Source organism: Leguminivora glycinivorella, chromosome 10 (assembly GCF_023078275.1).
Source record: "Leguminivora glycinivorella isolate SPB_JAAS2020 chromosome 10, LegGlyc_1.1, whole genome shotgun sequence".
In the NCBI taxonomy this organism is placed as follows: Eukaryota; Metazoa; Arthropoda; class Insecta; order Lepidoptera; family Tortricidae; genus Leguminivora; species Leguminivora glycinivorella.
The window spans coordinates 10,078,943-10,098,519 of record NC_062980.1 but is presented as its reverse complement, the minus strand read 5'-3'; the positions used below and the strand labels follow the sequence as shown (position 1 = coordinate 10,098,519).

The 19,577-nt window shown below is 38.0% G+C and overlaps 1 protein-coding gene across 5 annotated transcripts in view; it reads right to left on the bottom strand.

Annotated features, from left to right (window-relative positions):
* Positions 1–19,577, bottom strand: part of LOC125230177 (extensin-like) — a 117,100-nt gene that overhangs the window by 74,132 nt on the left and 23,391 nt on the right. For 2 of the 5 annotated variants that reach the window (XM_048135233.1, XM_048135232.1), the window contains exon 2: positions 16,428–16,536. The exons of 2 other annotated variants lie outside the window; for them this stretch is intronic. In XM_048135233.1, coding sequence (XP_047991190.1) covers positions 16,428–16,536 — 109 coding nt within the window. Of the gene's footprint in view, positions 1–1,585; positions 1,880–16,427; positions 16,537–19,577 lie in introns of those variants that run through there. One more of the 5 variants, XM_048135236.1, reaches the window with a different exon arrangement.

The window sequence follows — 19,577 nt, the reverse complement described above, 5'->3', positions numbered from 1 at the left end:
TTCGAGGTGAGATTTTAAAGACCAGTTCTTCGAAACTTGCTATTGTCATTCTGAAATATTCTTTGAACTTCACTTCACTTGTCTTTAATGCCGCATATTTCCTTTCAAAATGAGTTCCGTCATTATTCATTTTATATATATATGGGTTGACCCAGCATCTTCTTTTCGTCTCCTTTTTTTTAAGTACCTCCGTAATACGAGCAAGAGCAGAATGCGCGTAATGGGATCCATGTCTGGATAAAGACTGATCGTGAAGTTCTGCACTGTGTATAGTTATCGAGGCGCGGCAACGCACCGCCAGTTTTGGCGGCGCGGCGACGCGCCGCAAAAATTCTGCGTTGCGGTGCCGCGCCGCGAGTTTTTGCGGTGCGTCGACGCACCGCAAGTTCTTGCGTCGCGGTGCCGCGCCGCAGATTTCCTGCCGCAAAAACTGGCGGCGCGGCAACGCAACGCAGAATTTTCGCGGTGCGTCGCCGCAACGCGCCCATGTGGCCAGGCCCTAAGAGCAAGCTCGACGGATAATTAAATTGAATTAGAATTATATAAAACCAGAGAATGAAGGCTCTTGATACTGCTGTGGGTAATTACGATATCGCCTTGACATGACAGTTTTTCTCATAGTAGATACCAGTAGTTGTCACAGACCATCTTGTGTTTCTTTTTTCTGTTAATTAGCTTTGTAATCAAGCGTCATAGATTTTTACTTGTCTGTCAAGTAACCTTCATTTAGCTATTTGTTATATGTCAATTTGTCGAGAGACGGGGCGTTATCATGGAGTCATCTTTATGTTTATAAACAACCATATTGAGTTAATGTTTATATGATAAATATAGTCTGACGGGTGACGCCACACACTATACCTGGTTATGTAGGTTCCAGTCAGTTACTAGCAGAGTACTTACTATTCAGCTCTTAGTACGAACATTTATTAAGTACCCAAAGAATTTCGCTCTTACATTCTCGCATACTAGACAGTAAAGGACGTGAAGGTAATCAACCCATTTAACGCGGTTGAAAAAAGTGATTTATAAAAAGATAACTTGCTGAAATAATTATTACCTACCTATACTAATCGTATTCCTATCCTATTTAGTTTCGGCACTATGGAAGATTTGGTTAAATTGAGTTATAAAATTCCGAACAGGCGCCAATGTTAAATGAACTTGTAAACAGAAAGCGTAAACAAATCGCTGGCGCTGAGGTGAAACGTCATGAAACAGCAGTCAGTGGCGCAAACAATGAGACGAATGACCCGCGACAAATGTCAAAACCAAATGTCATTCGTTGAAAGCTGATAATTTTAAGAAGTTCAATGTTTTTTAAAGTACTGTTAATTTGTTTGTTTTGGGTTGGTTTTACCGAATTCACGCAAGTGTTACGCAGTATTTATGAGATCGCGTTAAAATTTGGTGTTACCAAACAATGGCAGTTTAAGAAGCCTGATAAGTTCGTTAGGCTTAAACTTCGTAACGGTCGTGGGCTACTTTTAACATTATGAGTGCAACTGTGACCAGCTACTTTCCGCGGCGTGCGACGAGGAGTACATAGCGTTTACGAGAGAAACTCCCGGGCATCTCATCTCACCTGCTCCACAAGTGTTCCTCCAAAAGTCTGCAAACTTGCTGCACGCGCTCATCTCGATCGAGCGTCACTTCGCACTAATGCCAATGTATTTATAAACTTCACTTGTGCAGTTTCGCAATCCTTCAGCTGGGGTCAGGCTACGGGAAACTTGGTAAAGCGTGAATTCGCAAACATGCCGGGCCTACGCGTGTACCGTTGTGTAGAAAGCTACCGGAGGCACTGTCACCGTACACGCTGCGTGGAGCGGACTCGCGGACGGCGTGCTACCGGCGCGACTGCCCTCGTGCGACTACGGTAGTGGCCGAGCCGTCAGCGGAGCGCGAGCACCGTGCTCCGCGGCTCCGCGGCCGCGGCAGACGCCAGGCGCGGCACTCGCGCGTTATTAACGTTTACCCGCGGGGAAATGGGACGATTAGAGGGTGACGTGTCGGGATTGCCAGGGCTGTGCACAGGGAATACTATCCGGCTTATTACTGTTAGGGCTCCTTTAGTCAAAAAGACAAGCAATGAACCATTAGGCATCTTTTATGTATTTTTTTAGTAAATAAGAGTAAATATGTATTATGGTATTGTTCCCTCTTGCAAATTATGTGCTAAAAATCTGAGATTTGTATTTTGAAAGTTTTGTTTCTAAACCTCTTGTTATGCATGTCCTCATGGTGCATGCTACGTATGCGGAAATTTAAAATAACTTGCTTTGCAAGGAACGTGTCATAAAACTAGTTATTATGAATTTCAATACAAACGCTGGCCAATAACTTCCTCATTGGAAAATGAAATACTTATACTTACTTAGCCTACTACTTACAACTACAATAATTATCGATCTTCAATAATACTAAAAACAACATAGCACTTATAATTATGTAGATTTAAAATATTGAAACAAAATCGTCGATTAAAACATAGTTGCACAAAGCTATTACCACACCCATTACTGAAAATAGTTTTGGTTTGTCAATTTTTTTTACAGCGTCCCTTGCTGAGTTTTCAGCATTCCTACCAGTTATCTAAGAACATGCATGAATCACACCGAGGGTTGCAAATAGAAAAAAACAGATTTTTTCAGTTGAACAAATAATACGACAATAACGGTTTTTCGTGATTTGTAACGTTTCAATAACAATCACAAATTATAAATTATGCAAACGTTTATTAGGGAATCCCCGATGCAGTGTGGAGCGTGGAGAGGCGGTAGTGTTGCCAACAGTAAATAGCGTCAACTACTAACTATAGATTGTGTAAATGTTAGTTTTATAAAACCAGAAATTGAAGTTATTAAATTAAATTCGTTTAATAGTTAACATAAAGTCTAAAAAACCGTATAAAAGTATTAACAGTTTTGAAAATTTTGAGATTTCGTCCTTTAGAAAAAAAAACATACTCCAAAACGAAAATTTTTTTTTCACGGTTTTTTTTCATGTTTTTTTTTAAGCCAGAAAAAAAAACCGTTTTTTTGGAACCCTAATCACACCCCAATCCATCACTGAAAACGATACCAAATTAGACCAGTGGCGGATTAACACAAGGTAAATGTAGCATATACTACAGACTCCACACTCCACGGAGCAACACTCTGTAACCGTTCAAAATTGATATCAAATGGAGAAAATTGTTTTTCTCCGATAACCATGGGAACAGTTCCTTTATTTTGCCCATGTTTTCGGCATTGTATTGTAAAATCATACTTAATTACTAAATAATTCCAAGCATACGATATTAATGTACTTAGATTTTAAGGGCCTCTTTATAGAATTTCCAACAACCCCGCGAGCGCTCCCGACAAGCACTGAATACATTTGGTTGGGGATATATTGCAACATTGGTTTACACAATACCTTATTACACCAACGTTCCCATACCGACTCCGTACCGTCCTTGGTAAAAAATATAATAAAATTGAAATACTGTGGCAAGATCGTCCTTGAGGAAAATGAGAGGATCATTTCGTGGAAGCTGCAATCGACGGTGAGCCTCGGGTGGCGACAAATTGGATCAACTCCTCGTTACGCGTTCATCTATCCACTAAATATCTAACTACACCTTCTGTTTCATATCACCTAGATTTTCGTTATGTAATAGTATTATAAGAATAAATACAAAAGTTTAAAAAAATTTTTGTACGGTCAGCCCAGGAAATGGTTTACCACTTTTCTTTTCGACTCTATTTAAAACCATAAGGTCTAAAAGTGGTAAACCACTTTTTTGGCTGACTGTACCTAAATACTACTTTATATTTATCGCTGTAATCTATTCATAGGGAACTCATGGACACTTAAGGGTGGGTTGCCATACCGCCTGATACCGAATTCAGCTTTCGTATTTTTTTTGTATTAGGTATGGGTATTTCCATAGACTCCTGCTGCGTGACGTTGGTTTAAACTGTGGTTGATGCAACTGGCCCTAATTCTAACAAACCAATTAGTAGATTTGAGATCACAGAGTACCATGACCACCTGCTATATCCATTATCAGTACAGCTTCAATGCATGATATTACGGTACCATTGCATACCATACCGTAATATTGTATTGCCAATTTACGTATGTGTGCAAAGTTTTCGGGAAGTGAGTAGAATTTTACTTCCAGGATTATATTATTACAGAATACAGACATATACAACAACAGATGAAACTAAAAAATGGCTTGGTGTATTGCGCTTTAAAGCAAAAAAAAAACACTTAAATTAAAACGGACTATTGTGAAATGGAAGTTTTATAACGGAGTCTGAGTGTTGTTTTTTTTGTTTTTAATTACCCAAATAAATCAATTTAATGTACTGTATTTACAGTACCAGTTTGTACAGTTTTTATGAAGTTTGCAAAAACATCATCATAATATGCATAATTATGCAATTTACATATACAATTGTTTGAATTTGAATAGACGTACAATATATATTTCTGACTTTAACGAAAAAAATATCTGGATGTGATTAAGCACGAGCGTTTTCTATAAGTATATAGTTATATATAGTCTGTAAGTACGTATGTAACACAAGCAAATTTTTTGCTCACGGAAACTTCACACGACTACAGAAGAGTTGAAAAACCGTGAAATAATAATTTAATTACATGATGCTTAATTCAACTTAGGCAAGCGGTGATTACTTAGAATATTCCCATACAAAAGAGTTCAACGAACCTTAGATCCGCGGGTCCGGAACTGTTCTGCTGTTCCCATCGCCTAAAGAATGTTCGACTCGGGCAAACCAATATTAGAAAGAGCCCCGTGGTTCATAGATTACATATTCATGTTACGCTTACATTGGTAGTTCTATAGTGGTCTTTTATAGAAGATCATGAATATCATGTCTTGGTCGTTCACGGATCACGTGCGAGGTGCGAGCGGTCCGAGTGAGTTAAACTCAGGCAAATTGTACCTCAGTCATACCACATCTCGGACACTGGCGATCAAATACATGAAAGAGGCGCGTTCTTAGCACACATTCTAAGCTCGTATGAGTGAGATATGACAGGTCGATTGGTCGCGTTTTTGACAGGCAGTAACTGTGAGGTAACCGAGAGGGGGTGGGCGGCACTTTCAGCGGGGAGCGGGAGTGGTCATACTGTACAATAGTACACTTTATTATACTGTGGTCATACGCTGGTTGCATCGAATTCGACTAGCTGACACTATGTAAATGGTGGCAATGATCTGTGGCCCGCTATTCCATCGGGTAAAGAGACCGGACACTGCGGTCGTGGTCTCTCATTCAGCAATTATCGATTGTGCCATAGCTGGAGCATGAACGCAAAGATTTAAGCGAACAAGCGAATGAATGAAGTTTGACACTGTGCTGATCGGGCGATTCCGATTCCGTTCGGCTCACGTTGCTACGTAGCAATTATTGTGTGCACTACAGATAAGATAATTACTGGATTTTTGGCAACCCTAAATAGTCGAAAGGGATAGTGTCATACGTTAGAAAGGGATATCTTTCGACCCTGAACTGCTGTCAAACTTTGAGTTTGTAGGAAGTGTGTTTTCTATACATATAGTCAGTATTATTATTTACTAGCTTTTCGCCGCGGGGGCGCTCGCGTTAAATTCGAAAATTGCGGAATGCGCCATACAACGTCCACCCGGGGTTAGAAAGAGACAAAAAGTAGCATGTGTCACTCTCCATCCCTTCAACTATCGCCACTTAAAAAAACACGTCAATTCGTCACTCCGTTTTGCCGTGAAGACGGACAAACAAACAGACACACACTGCACTTTGCCATTTATAATATTAAGTATGGATTCTGTGGTTTGATCAAGTTGCCCAAGTGCTACTAGCCTTCTAACCACAGAACTATATTTAGATAGAAGAAACAAGTTCATCTATTTGTATAGGGGCCGAGTGTGTCAAATTTTGTACTGAAGTTGTTTCTTGCCTGTAATTTTAAATATGTCTCAGGCTCTTGATTGTTCATAATTTTTGTGTTGTTGCAATTGAATATCTTACAAAAATTGACGCCCGAAAGCTGCAAGCTGCGATTAAAGACGGACAACTCAGTGGATTTCACTGAGTTCATTTGACACGCTAAGTAGATACGTTTGCTTGATCTATGGTATATAAGACATCTGTGCTTCTAACCTAGGTTGGTGTGCAACGTTCTCACTCCCACATTCCACTTTCATAAGGTTTTAGCACTTGTAGAGTTATGTGCGAAGTATGTGGAGGGGGAAATAACTGCCGTGATTGCACTCGGCGTAAATATTTTATTTTTATATACCTAAGTAGCAAGCGCAATGTCGATTAAATGAATAGATGCATAAAAAAGATCATTTTTTTAATAAAAGCACGAGTAAGGTACAGCGGGGCAAATCTCGACTGGGGGGCAATTGTAACTAATCCATTTTTTTCATTATTACACTATTATGATGTTGAGTTATACATGTATCCACTGAACACGCCTACCATATATAACCGGTGGACACTCTATTTAATAATGCAAACATAGTAAAACATGGAAAAAATGGACCAGTCACATTTGTCCTCCAGTCGAGATTTGCCCCACTGTACCTTACCTAAGTATTTTACCTGTCACAGTATCACTAATACTTATGTCTGAAATTCTGAATGAATTATTATCGTCACCATATTATTATTTATTGCATTAAAATGTAAATAACAAACATGCGTGAGACGCTACAAATAAATGTCTTAGTAAAACAAATGTAATGTTTTGAAATGTGAGATTGATCGATAATAATAAGTTGCTAATCATAACAGAAGATAATTTTGTGGTTTAAATACTTTTACAAGCTTTAATATGTTATTTCATATGATAGAAGAATATTTGTAAGGCAAATGTACCGGTGCCCGACACGCAAATACCCAATAGATGACAGCCTTCTGTCACATTTATTGACAATATCTTGAAGATTGAAAGTGGCATCGAGAGGGGTGAGTCACTGTCGCTTGACTAGTGACTTTAGAAGCCAAAATTTTCATCTTGTCATTGAATTTTGTAATGTAAATTGAATAGCAATCAATATGACCATACTATACCGTATTAAATTATTTTTCTAATATTAGTTTTACTAGAAAATAAGTCTTCGGGCGTTGTTGTTTGCGTTTTTTACTGTTTTTTCTGCATCATTATTTCGAAGACCGGTCTGGCGTAGTCGGTAGTGTCCCTGCCTGCTGCGCCGCGGTCCCGGGTTCGAATCCCGGTAAGGGCATTTATTTGTGTGATGAGCACAGATATTTGTTCCTGAGTCATGGATGTTTTCTATGTAATAATAAGTATTTATATATTATAAATTATATATCGTTGTCTGAGTACCCACAACACAAGCCTTCTTGAGCTTACCGTGGGCCTCAGTCAATCTGTGTAAGAATGTCCTATATATATGTTTTTTTTAACGAAAACACCAGCGTTACCTAACCAATACTTTGGATAAGATGAAAGTTACTTCCATGTTTTAGGGTTCCGTTCTAAAAAGGTACAAAATGATTACATTTTGGTGCGAATCTACCAGTCTGTCGGTCTATAACGTTATTTGTCTTAAAGTGCCACTTTTTCATCCACTTTTATTTTCAAGCAACCCTCATACTGTGACAGTATGTATTTGTCTATGCAAAATTTTACTGGTAGTGCTATCGAGAGTTGTAGTTTTATGTTAATCTGCATACTAATGCATCGTTATTTAAAAGTAACCCGCATTTAGGGCCCAAGTTGGTCAAGGCTTGAGCAGGCTTAGTTGAGTTAGTATCTACATGCCAGAACTTTCGAGATTCTAATAAAAACACTTCAGTCTACTTTTTTGTAGACCATAGATCATCAAATACTTACGTCACACCTCGGACACCGGCGACCAAATATATGAAAGAGGCGCGTTCCTAGCACACAGTCTTAGCTCGTGTAGGTGAACGCGTACAATACTTGTATGAGTGAAATATGACAGGTCGACTGTTCGCATTTTTGACAGGCGGTAACTGGGAGGTAACCGAGAGGGGGTGGGCGGTTCAGCGGGGAGCGGTAGTGGCCATACTGTACGATAGTACTCTTTATTATACTGTGTTTACGTGCATATAGATAAAGCTTAATTTAGTTTTGACATTTCGGTGTCGTTGCGCTTGAGTGACAGCGTGTTTGATACAGCGTCGAACAGGTTAACGCGTTTCATGAATCTTAACCCTCTACCTATTTTTACGTATTTTTTACTGAGATATATTTTAAAACATGAGCAGCAAGAAACAGAGCAGGCCACCGCTTATCTCCAATGACCTCGTAAGTAAACAAGGTAATAGCAGTGTGAGAATAATTCTATTCTCGACAATAGTAATTAAATTACTGAGAACGTCACAGCACGCACGGCGTCTCCCGTCGTGATTCCGTGGAACCGTCACGCTGAGACAAGATACCATACTAATATCATAAATGGGATAGTGTGTGTGTCACTGCACTAAAATGGGGGTTGGAAGTTTATATGGAGCATTCCACTATATTCGAATTTAAAGCGAGTGAAGCTACCTTTATACAATAACACAATCAATACAATTAAGCTAGCGCCTAGCAGTAACCCCCAAACGTTTTCTAATTAGAACCAAAAGTATAAAGTATAATTTTTAAGAAAAAAAAACCGCCTTCCTTTGGGGTTCTGGTGATAAATACTTTCAAATGTTGGATTATGTTATCAATTCGTCTGTATATTTTTTAATGTTTGTTATTCGATATCTCCGTCATTTCTGAACCAATTTTGAAATCTGGATGATTCTGAAGTACTTACAGATGAGAATGATTATCAGAACGGAACTCTAACCAGGGGCGGCTCACTCTTCATCAGCAGTTCCACTGCACCAAATGTCACTGTTCTGGACGTAAGTGCATGCTGTTCTTATAAAAATACCAAAGTCACTATAAGTGTGCCGTTCAGATTTGAGGAGTTCCGTTCTGACCATCATCAGCAATTCCACTGCACCAAATATCACTGTTCTGGACGTAAGTGCATGCTGTTCTTATAAAAATACCAAAGTCACTATAAGTGTGCCGTTCAGATTTGAGGAGTTCCGTTCTGACCATCATCAGCAATTCCACTGCACCAAATATCACTGTTCTGGACGTAAGTGCATGCTGTTCTTATAAAAATACCAAAGTCACTATAAGTGTGCCGTTCAGATTTGAGGAGTTCCATTCTGACCATCATCAGGAGTTCCACTGCACCAAATGTCACTGTTCCGTACGTAAATGCACGCTGTTCCTTTAAAAACACAAAAATCACCATATGTATGCCTTTCAGATTTGAGGAGTTCCCTCGATTTCTCCAGGATCCCATCATCAGAACTGGGGTCTGAGAAAAATGGGACCAATCTGTATGCATATACAATCAATCAAAAAAAAATTTTCAAAATCGGTCTAGTAACGACGGAGATATCGAGGAACAAACATTAAAAAAAAAAAACATACAGACGACTTGATAACCCCTTCCTTTGAGATTTGGAAGGCGGTTAAAAAGTAAGTAGTTTTCGTGTTATTCACGCTATTCAGTTAATTAAACCAAAAACATGGTATATACATTTTCTTTGAATAGTGACGTAACATAACCTAAACTTTTCCTTGTATCTTGTATTGCTCAATTTGTATGGGATTTTTAGGAGCTCGCTAAACGGGACGTTCTGGCCCCGTAGCCGAATAGCATTTCTCCGACGCCAAACGAAAACGAAACGTAGTCCGGCTCTGTCGCGCCAATACACAAGAGCGATAGGGATAGATATCTATTAGCGCTTCGTTTCGTGAGCGTTTCGTGAGCGTTTGTGCCATACGGCTACGCACCCTGGAAACAAAGCTACTAGGTACAGTAGGTAGTTACCTGTCTAAACAAAACCGAAAACGAAATGCGGCGTTGGAAACGGCTCAGAGCCTTTCTAATTTTTGACTTCTGTTTTGCTATAATGTATAAATCGTACATGAAAGATATCCTTCCTTACCTTATGCTTATTAGGCACTTATTAGGACTAGTACCTACGAGCTAGTAAGTACTGTATGTGTATGTCTAATGTTTCTGCACATGTAAGCGTTATAAACACGAGGCAACTAATTTTAATCATCTTTCCGTTTCAAACCGTGATACAAAACGGATTGTATCTTAATAAAACAAAACTGATTACAATGGTTTTTGTTTTACTTTAATTTATTATTTAGAGACGGAGTTCATACAGCATACAGCGGTGGAGAAGGCTTTTGTAAATTTATTCTTATTGTAATTTAGAATTATTTTATTAAACTACATACATGTATAGTTTTGGGGATATCAGAAACTGCTCAAATGGGAACGGACATGCTATGGGAGTTATCGGAGGTGTAAAATTTATCGGATTAGATCTTATCTCCGAGAAACGTGCATTTTTAAGATTTTATAAAAATCTTCCAGGCAGCTATTTAAATGTCCAATACTAACTAAATACCTACAAATATTATGGATCCGCTGCGCGCTGTTATAATATAATGCTTTTTATTTTGTAGTGCCTTTAGATAAACATGTAGTGTGTAATTACCTATTCTGATATTAAGAAAAACAAAATTATCATTACCTACAGCCAATCTTAATTCCATAACCAATCCGGAATACGTTAATTACTAACTTCATTTGTCAATTAAAGTTGATGTCGTCGACCTTAATAAGGCGTAGCACTTACGAGCCAAGACAATTAGTACTTTAGGTTCATTACATCAACACGTTTAGAGAAGAGGGGACGATACATCTTGTCATGATTGTCTTCTCGGGACACTGACGAGTTTTTCCATTATGTGATAGGTACACCTACTGGATCTTCGTTAGCCATGCCTATGCCATGCGTAAGATTTCTTAGAAAAATAAAAAAGTTTAGCGACTTCTTCCGTCGACCGTTGGTTAAGAACGGTCGAACAGGTGCTCCGAAAGTTGGATTTTTTTTTAAATAAAAAAATGATATAATTTAGAGAAGTATCGGCATGATAATAATTAGCATATATTAGTAGGATACGTCCAAACCAATGATTATGTTACCTACCTCGGGTATGGCTTACGACAAAACAATAAGAAGGTACAGCGGGGAAATCTCGACTGGGGGCAAATGTAACTGGTCTATTTTTTCCATGTTTTACAATGTTTGTATTATTAAATAGAGTGTCCACCGGTTATAAGTATATGGTAGGCGTGTTCAGTGGATATGGAATTATGGATACATGTAGAACTCAACATCATAGTGTAATAATGGAAAAATGGATTAGTTACAATTGGCCCCCAGTCGAGATTTGCCCCGCTGCACCTTAGGTGTTTTAATTACTAACGAACAAGGCAATTTAAAATTGTGATATACTTAAATATACTTATTATCGAAATCTAGATAAGACAACAAGTTATCTTCCGTAGGTAATTGAGCAAGTAATTATTGTATTAATGTATTGGATTGTTTGTGACGAATATTAATAAGTGAACAGGTTATGCGGCATTCACAGTGGTTGCGTAGGTGATGCACATGCGCAAGATTTAGATCAGTAACCTATACAAATATAAATATTTATTCAAGCACTATAATAATTCATTGTCATGAGCTGGTCGAAATTCAAGAACTCTTTAGAGTCGCGTAAAACAATATTATTACTTCATTATCTGATTTAAAATAAATGTTTCGTGAAAGTTAGATGTGACGTTACAAAAGAATGATAAGGGTGCGATAAAATGCAGCTGAAAAAGTTGGTTGACAGAGCCAAAGGTTTCAATTAAACAAATCGAATCAAAAACGAATCTGTCATCGAATCGAGCCAAATCGAATCTGTTATACTGTTGTCGCAGAGTGCACTATGCACGACTTATCTCGCTCGTGTGTGTTTAGGGATATGCAAGCATCGGTGAAGGCCGGCCAGCTGCTAAAGGAAGCGGGAAGTATGGGTGACGTAGTCGATGCCGCCAGATGAACGAAGTTGGTTGACCGGACCAAACGGTGGATTTAACAAATCGAATATGTTATATACTGTTATCGATATGTGTACTGTGTACGACTTATCTCGCTCGTGTGTGTGTAGGGATATGCAAGCACCGGTGAAGGCCGGCCAGCTGCTAAAGGAAGCGGGAAGTATGGGTGACGCATTCGATGCCGTCAGTTGAACGAAGTTGGTTGACCAGACCAAAGGGTGGATTTAACAAATCGAATATGTTATATACTGTTATCGATATGTGCACTGTGCACGACTTATCTCGCTCGTATGTATGTAGGGATATGCAAGCTTCGGTGAAGGCCGGCCAGCTGCTAAAGGAAGCGGGAAGTATGGGTGACGTAGTCGATACCGCCAGATGAACGAAGTTGATTGACCGGACCAAAGGGTGGATTTAACAAATCGAATATGTTACATACTGTTATCGATATGTGCACTGTGCACTGTATCTCGCTCGTATGTATGTAGGGATATGCAAGCATCGGAGAAGGCCGGCCAGCTGCTAAAGGAAGCGGGAAGTATGGGTGACGTAGTCGATGCCGCCAGATGAACGAAGTTGGTTAACCGGACCAAAGGGTGGATTTAACAAATCGAATATGTTATATACTGTTATCGATATGTGCACTCTGCACGACATATCTCGCTCGTGTGTATGTAGGGATATGCAAGCATCGGTGAAGGCCGGCCAGCTGCTAAAGGAAGCGGGAAGTATGGGTGACGTAGTCGATGCCGCCAGATGAACGAAGTTGGTTGACCGGACCAAAGGGTGGATTTAACAAATCGAATATGTTATATACTGTTATCGATATGTGCACTGTGCACGACTTATCCCGCTCGTGTGTGTGTAGGGATATGCAAGCACCGGTGAAGGCCGGCCAGCTGCTAAAGGAAGCGGGAAGTATGGGTGACGCATTCGATGCCGTCAGTTGAACGAAGTTGGTTGACAGGGCCAAAGTTGGAAGGGTAAAAACAATGATGCAGTGATTTTCGAAATTTTTCGTGTAGCTCTATCTTTCTTCAGGATGTAGATAAAAGTAATTGGTTGGTTCATTACCTACCAGAGGCTCTGGTAAGTTAGTACCGAGTTGAATGGCTTCTATGCCGGAGGTCGTGGTAGGTAGTGTAGGTACCTACCAAACTCCTTCTGAATAATGAGTTATTTGAGAATTTCGAACGCTTATTTAATTACCGCTCTTCTCAGGACATTTTTGTTAAAGTAAATATAAGGAACCTTTTATTAAACAATGTTTGAATAAGGTATTCATATTGACTTTGTCAAATGTACTTTTACCGTCAGACAATAATTATTAAGATAACATATCAGTGGTATTTCCAAGTACTATACATTGTCACATGACAAAAGTTACACTAATGTCTACAGTTAAAAATATATCATATTAGGTACAGCGGGGCAAATCTCGACTGGGGAGCAATTGTGGCAACAAACCTGAAATAGAAACGGATATTGCCATAACCTCACATAATAGTACGGAGCGTGGGTGCACCGAAAGCTTTCGTCGGCGACGTGACGAGTTAGGGGCGGCCTACGCACGATTACGCTAGTCTAGTTCACAACAATCTAGTTTAGCTTACTTTTGTGTGCGCTTGACCATGAACTTTTCTCTATATGACTTGACTCCGAGCTTCACAAATAAGACTTTATGTAATGTACAGTCTCCATTTGATATAGGTACAGTCAGCTGCAGAGAAAAGTATAGAAATGTGTATGCAGGGGGGTCTACTTTTCTCTGCAGCTGACTGTACTAACAGCTGCAACAGTGCATGGAGAAAATATGAATGAATTCATTGATAAATTCGCCATGCACTTTTGCAGTTGATAGTACAGTGGGCCAAGAAAGTGGTCTACCACTTTTGACAAAAAAAGTTTCTGTGAGCTCTTACGATCGCTAAGGTTGACTAGACTCATGGCATGACGTAAATATCATATATGGACAGAGCAATTGTCACTGACATAATATTATTGCAAGCGGAAATCGACCTTGTCTCATGACGTTCAAACGAACCTCAACCGTAACACCTGGTAAACCACATTTTTGGTCGACTGTACCTATCGGAAAATAAAGTGTTTACAAATATCGGAACACGCATTTTAACGCCTGTTCCAATATTTCTGAGTGCTTTGCCCCGGCTCTGATATACCGGATGGCGTCTGCACCTACTATAAACTATAATAGTAGCTTTAGGAATAGTTTGTAACAGTTATTGCGAAAATTATGAACATCTAAGACATACCAGAAGTATTTACAGTTGGACAAGCGTATTTAAGTCTAGTTTTCAGATTTAATTGTGCCACGACTACAAGAAACACATTCTATACCAGAACTAACAGTTCGATTTAAATGCGTGGTTGGAATAACAGCACAGCCGGGATAATTAAAGACTTTGTATCTCTCAATCATTCTTCCAGTTGCGTTTTGTACGCTTCGGAGTGTTATCGATTGGCATGTTGGCTACGCCCGGGCTTGACCACCTTCGAAACGCTTCGATTCCGATAACCCGCCACAGTTCATTGGCGTCACACATTGACCGACCCAATAATTGTATTTACTTGTTGCTATCATTCTAAATTTATACATTTTTATATAACAACTCTCACCCTTAAACCTTGTTGTGTCTTAAGTTTATCAGCAAACGTTACGACGAAAACATGTTTCATTAGGTGGTTCGTTTTGTTTTAATAAGGGTTTACCTTGCATTCATTCACATAGTGGCTACAACTCTGAGATCACTACGTGTGTACTTGCTTCCCACGCCATAGCACTACCGTAAACGTACGTTAAGATACAGCCATGGAATAGAATAGAATAGAATAGAATTTTATTGCTCTCATGTTGGTGTACAGATCTTACATTAGGTACAATGGTTACATAGCAACATGATACCCTACAGGGTATTGCAATACGGTACACATATATTAAAAGAAACAGGGCATCTTATAACTAAATACTTAATCCTAAATCGTATTATAACATTGTATCGTACCTACTTTTTGTTCTAACTTTAATGACGTTATGTAGGTATTTATGATATAGTAATGTATGCATTTTTGACCGTCCGAATGAAAATTGTACCCATATTAGATGAAAATTTACATTTGTTACCTGATAAAAAATGTGTTTAGTATAAGGGTATCAGTAACCTAACGAGGCCGATTATTTCAATAGGTACTGTCTTTATTACAAAATCGGTTAGTTTATATTAAACATGGTCATTAAGTTTGTATTACGAATAAAGCAAAGTTACTATAATATTCATAAAAAGTAAATTTAGTAGACAATTAAAAAAAAAAATTTAAAAAAAAATTAAATCACTTTATTTCAGACACAATGGGTCCATATAAAATATACAAAAAAAAACAATACATATCAAACTTACACTAAGAGTTGCTTCAGTAAATTTTGTAAACTTTTTGTTTTTTTATTCTTAAAAATAAGTAAATTATACCAATTAGGTAGTTCCCAAAGACTATTTCTCAATGGAGGCTGTAACGGATCAAACAACTCGACCTTAAGTAAAACTACGTGAAGGTTTCCTTTATTAAAAATTTTCTTTGTTTGTGCACGTAGTATTTACGTCAGCCGAAGAAAATTGGTATGACACTTCATTCACGCGTACGCAATACTTAAATTTACTTGAAGGCTAACTGACTGTTACTAATTAAAATAAACCGATAAGAACAAACACTAGGAAACTCGTGGACCGGAATTGCATAACCTTATTTGGTTACTTACCTACTATTTTGAGTCATACGATATGTAGATGATAAAGAGTAGTTTACATATAACAATGTTGGTATCATAAATTATAGCAACACGTAATAGAACATCTAAGTTTAATCATAAACATGTATATTTTTCAGGAAAATAAGTTCTTAAATAAAAGAATCGCTCACGGCTTCCGTTAGCAAGACGGAAAGCTTTAATTCTCACTTTGTCATTTCATATCCTGTTAGAAAACTGTCTGTAAAGTGGTTATACTCGCAGCGGTATGACACCCTTACCACAATCCTGGCATACACATGCCAGAATCCTGAGTCGTGTTTATGTAGGGATTACTTCTACAGTGTGAATTTTAAGCTGCTTCGCTTTCACTACTAACAATAAGTAGTGTTCTTCGCCTAAATCGTCCGTCGTATAGACCTGTGAATCCGCGAGTTGTAACTTCCCCCATCTACAGTTTAGGTATCTACAAATAGTCATTGTATGTAGTTATTCTGTTCGATCAATATGTGATCTACGCTGGAGAATTCCTTATTTATATTTTAATGTTGTGATGTGACCCGTCTTCTGTAATGCGGATTCCTGGATTTTCCCAGTCTCCCATCCCTTCACACAGTCCTATCGCTATTCTCACAATGGAATTATAGAGCCTAAGTAATAAGTATAGTATTTATAATGTTTGTAGTTACATACCCATTTGCGAGACGTGGTAGCCCGCCGACTCGACCACCTGCGGGTCGCCTTGGGACTCGCGCCGCCTGCCTCGAGCGCGCGCATTCTCATTTCCTTCATTTCCACTTACCTGTCGACAAATCACATAGGTACTTATTATTATTAAATATATTACAACAACAACATATTTTTAGTTATGACTAAATTTTACACAAAAACAGCAATTACGACAGTCGGTGCCCGCGTCCGCCAACATATACTCCTGACCTGGGCCTGTAGCCATGTGTATTGTAGCTGTGTGTATTGTAGTTATCTCTCTCTATCGCTCCGCCGTATTCTATCCAACACAGATAGTTGCGTATCGTTCACTACGAAGCGTGAAAGATTGTACTCTTAGCTATACGGGTCCTGAAAATACTCCATAAAACCTAGTAAAACATGTCGGAGGATTTTCGACTTAAAAATGCGAGTGACCCGTTATAATATATTTTTTGTATTATTAGTTTTATTTAACATGTCATTTATATTTCAAGGAAGATTTATAACTTAAAAATACCTATTCACATCCTTAGCTACCTATTCCATGTTCTACAAACTGTTTAATTGGTACAGTCACTGTCATAAATAAGTGATGATTTCTGTACCTTGTCGCTTTTAATCGTTTGAAAATTTCGTATGACATTTCAAACAAGACGTTAATGGGACAAGGTTCTAATCATCACTTATTTATGCCGGCGACTGTAACTATACATGTAAAATGTAATTTCATCATATGAAGAGTAGCGCACCCGGACCCACTACACAAGAAATCGTTTTAAATTATTCACGGCTGTCACTATTTATTTAAAACACATTCACATTTTCAAGACTTCCAGATTTTTCTGCATATATAAATCATCATGTGCATTATCACATGTCACAATAACACTGTCTGTCATGTCAACAATTGTTTGTTGTAAATGTCGTAAAGGTTCGGCGGGAAAACTGCACATGTCATTGAAGTGGCCAGTTACAGTTAAGTGGTAGGGTAAAAGAGGTACTAGAATCTGTTCAATGAGTTTTCATTTAATAATCACATAAACAGGGTGTTTTTACGTAGCAAATTTGTTTTTCCGTTTTCTCCAAAAAAACATCGTAAAAGCTATAATTATAGTTTCACGGTTTAATATACTCCAGAGACCGAGTACTATCAGCTGTAAAAATATCTGCATCTAATAAATTAGGACCTTATATATTCTAAACTATGAATTTTGCACGATAATTTATTCTTTAGGCGGGATTTATGTAACCGCCTCTAATTATGATGACAAATAACGTTACGTTACAATCTGGCAGTAAGTATGACAAACCCATCATGTGCTAGGCCTACTGCTATTGAATTGGGTATATATAATTACTAGCTTTGCCCGTGCGGCTTCGCTCGCGTTAAATTCGAAAATTGCGGAATACTCCATCCAAACTTCCACCCCTCATGTTAAGGAAGTGGGGAGTTAGAAAGAGACAAAAAGTAGCCTATGACACTCTCCATCCCTTCAGTTATCTCTACTTCCAAAATCACGACAATTCGTCGCTCCGTTTTGCCGTGAAAGACGGACAAACCAACAGACACATACACTTTCCCATTTATAATATTAGTATGGATTTAATGTACCTAAATGAAATCAGAGGATAAACATGTAGAAGTAAATAAACACGATACAAAAACAATACTTGATTTGATTACACAATTCGTTTGACTCTTTTTTGTTTTGTTTACCTGTTTGGCATACCCATTTGGGTGGGTATCCAGTTTTTTTAATTAAATGTCAAATTGTCAATTAATGTCAAACATCAAATGCATATTATTTTTTAGCGCACTGGAAAATAATTATTGTTTAAAACATTAAATACATAAAACATGTGATTAACGTCTTATTTCTACGGTTTAAGAACTTGCCACCACTATACTATAGCGCCGCAAGCGTTTACGAGGAATGTAATGAAATTGAAGGAAGGGAAAGAGGCAGATATGTCAGGCAGCAGCAAGTGGAAATCCGTGGTCTCAGCTTACCCCTTCAGGAAATATGTTTGATTACATTTGTATACCAGTATGTAACTAATTACACATGTATTCAATACATAAGAGTACACTACAAATGAATTCAGTAGGTCAACCAAATATCGCAATTTTTAAGAGTATCTATATAAACAAAAAAAACGGAATATCAATAAATTGACCTGCAATCAATACTTGATAAAATAAATCTAGTTCAGTCCAGGTCTGTTTGTAATAAAGTATGTTTATTTACGATGCCATGGCTCGCCGGTGGTTCGTTTGAGAGATTGAACCTTGACACCATCCCTAAATAGACAACTATATTTACGAGCTCATTGGATTGATGAGAATCAGATACTGAGTTATTATTGCGAGTAATACAAACGGAATTATTTCAACATTAATAGTATTTTATATATAGAAAAGCGTATATACAGACTGAAATGTAAATTTTTTCTACTCTCTGAGCGAAAAGCGTCAACTTTCTGCCCGCGGTGCTAAAAAAAGTTTCCACTTTCGTGTTCCATCGGGTTTGATCATATGCGTGTTTAACATCAGACTTTATAATGTATTTACTACCTAATGAAACCACTCTTTCATAGGAAATCCGTAAATTGATTTCACGTTAGTGTCATAATTCAGTTACTTCATTTCATAGACAACTTATTCCATTGTATTTTTAGTATGAATGTGATTTAATGAGATTCTGATCTTATACGAATTATTTAATGTTTTGTACAATGAACATTACAGTAGTAGAAAAGAAAAATGAAATAGTACACCTGAAAGTATCTACAAAATACATCTAATTGAAATAGCGTAAAACACATGTTAAACAAATCAAAATCTGAAAGAATGTAACCAAACCAAAACCTTGCGGTTTATCAACATCACAATATTGCAATAGCACATTAACGCGGAGCAGTTTCATAAAACAAACATCAAACGACTAGAATTGAACGATATGTGATTCAAATTTAAATAGAACGTTCGCAAAGAACCATTTTCAATATAGGTAGTCTTTTCAATACTTGAACTAGGAGGATTGTAATTCGTAGCGCTTAAACTACCGAGGTGAACCAGAAAGTATAGGTTTAATTAAATTCAATGTGTTGTTGTCGTTTTAAAAACCTGCC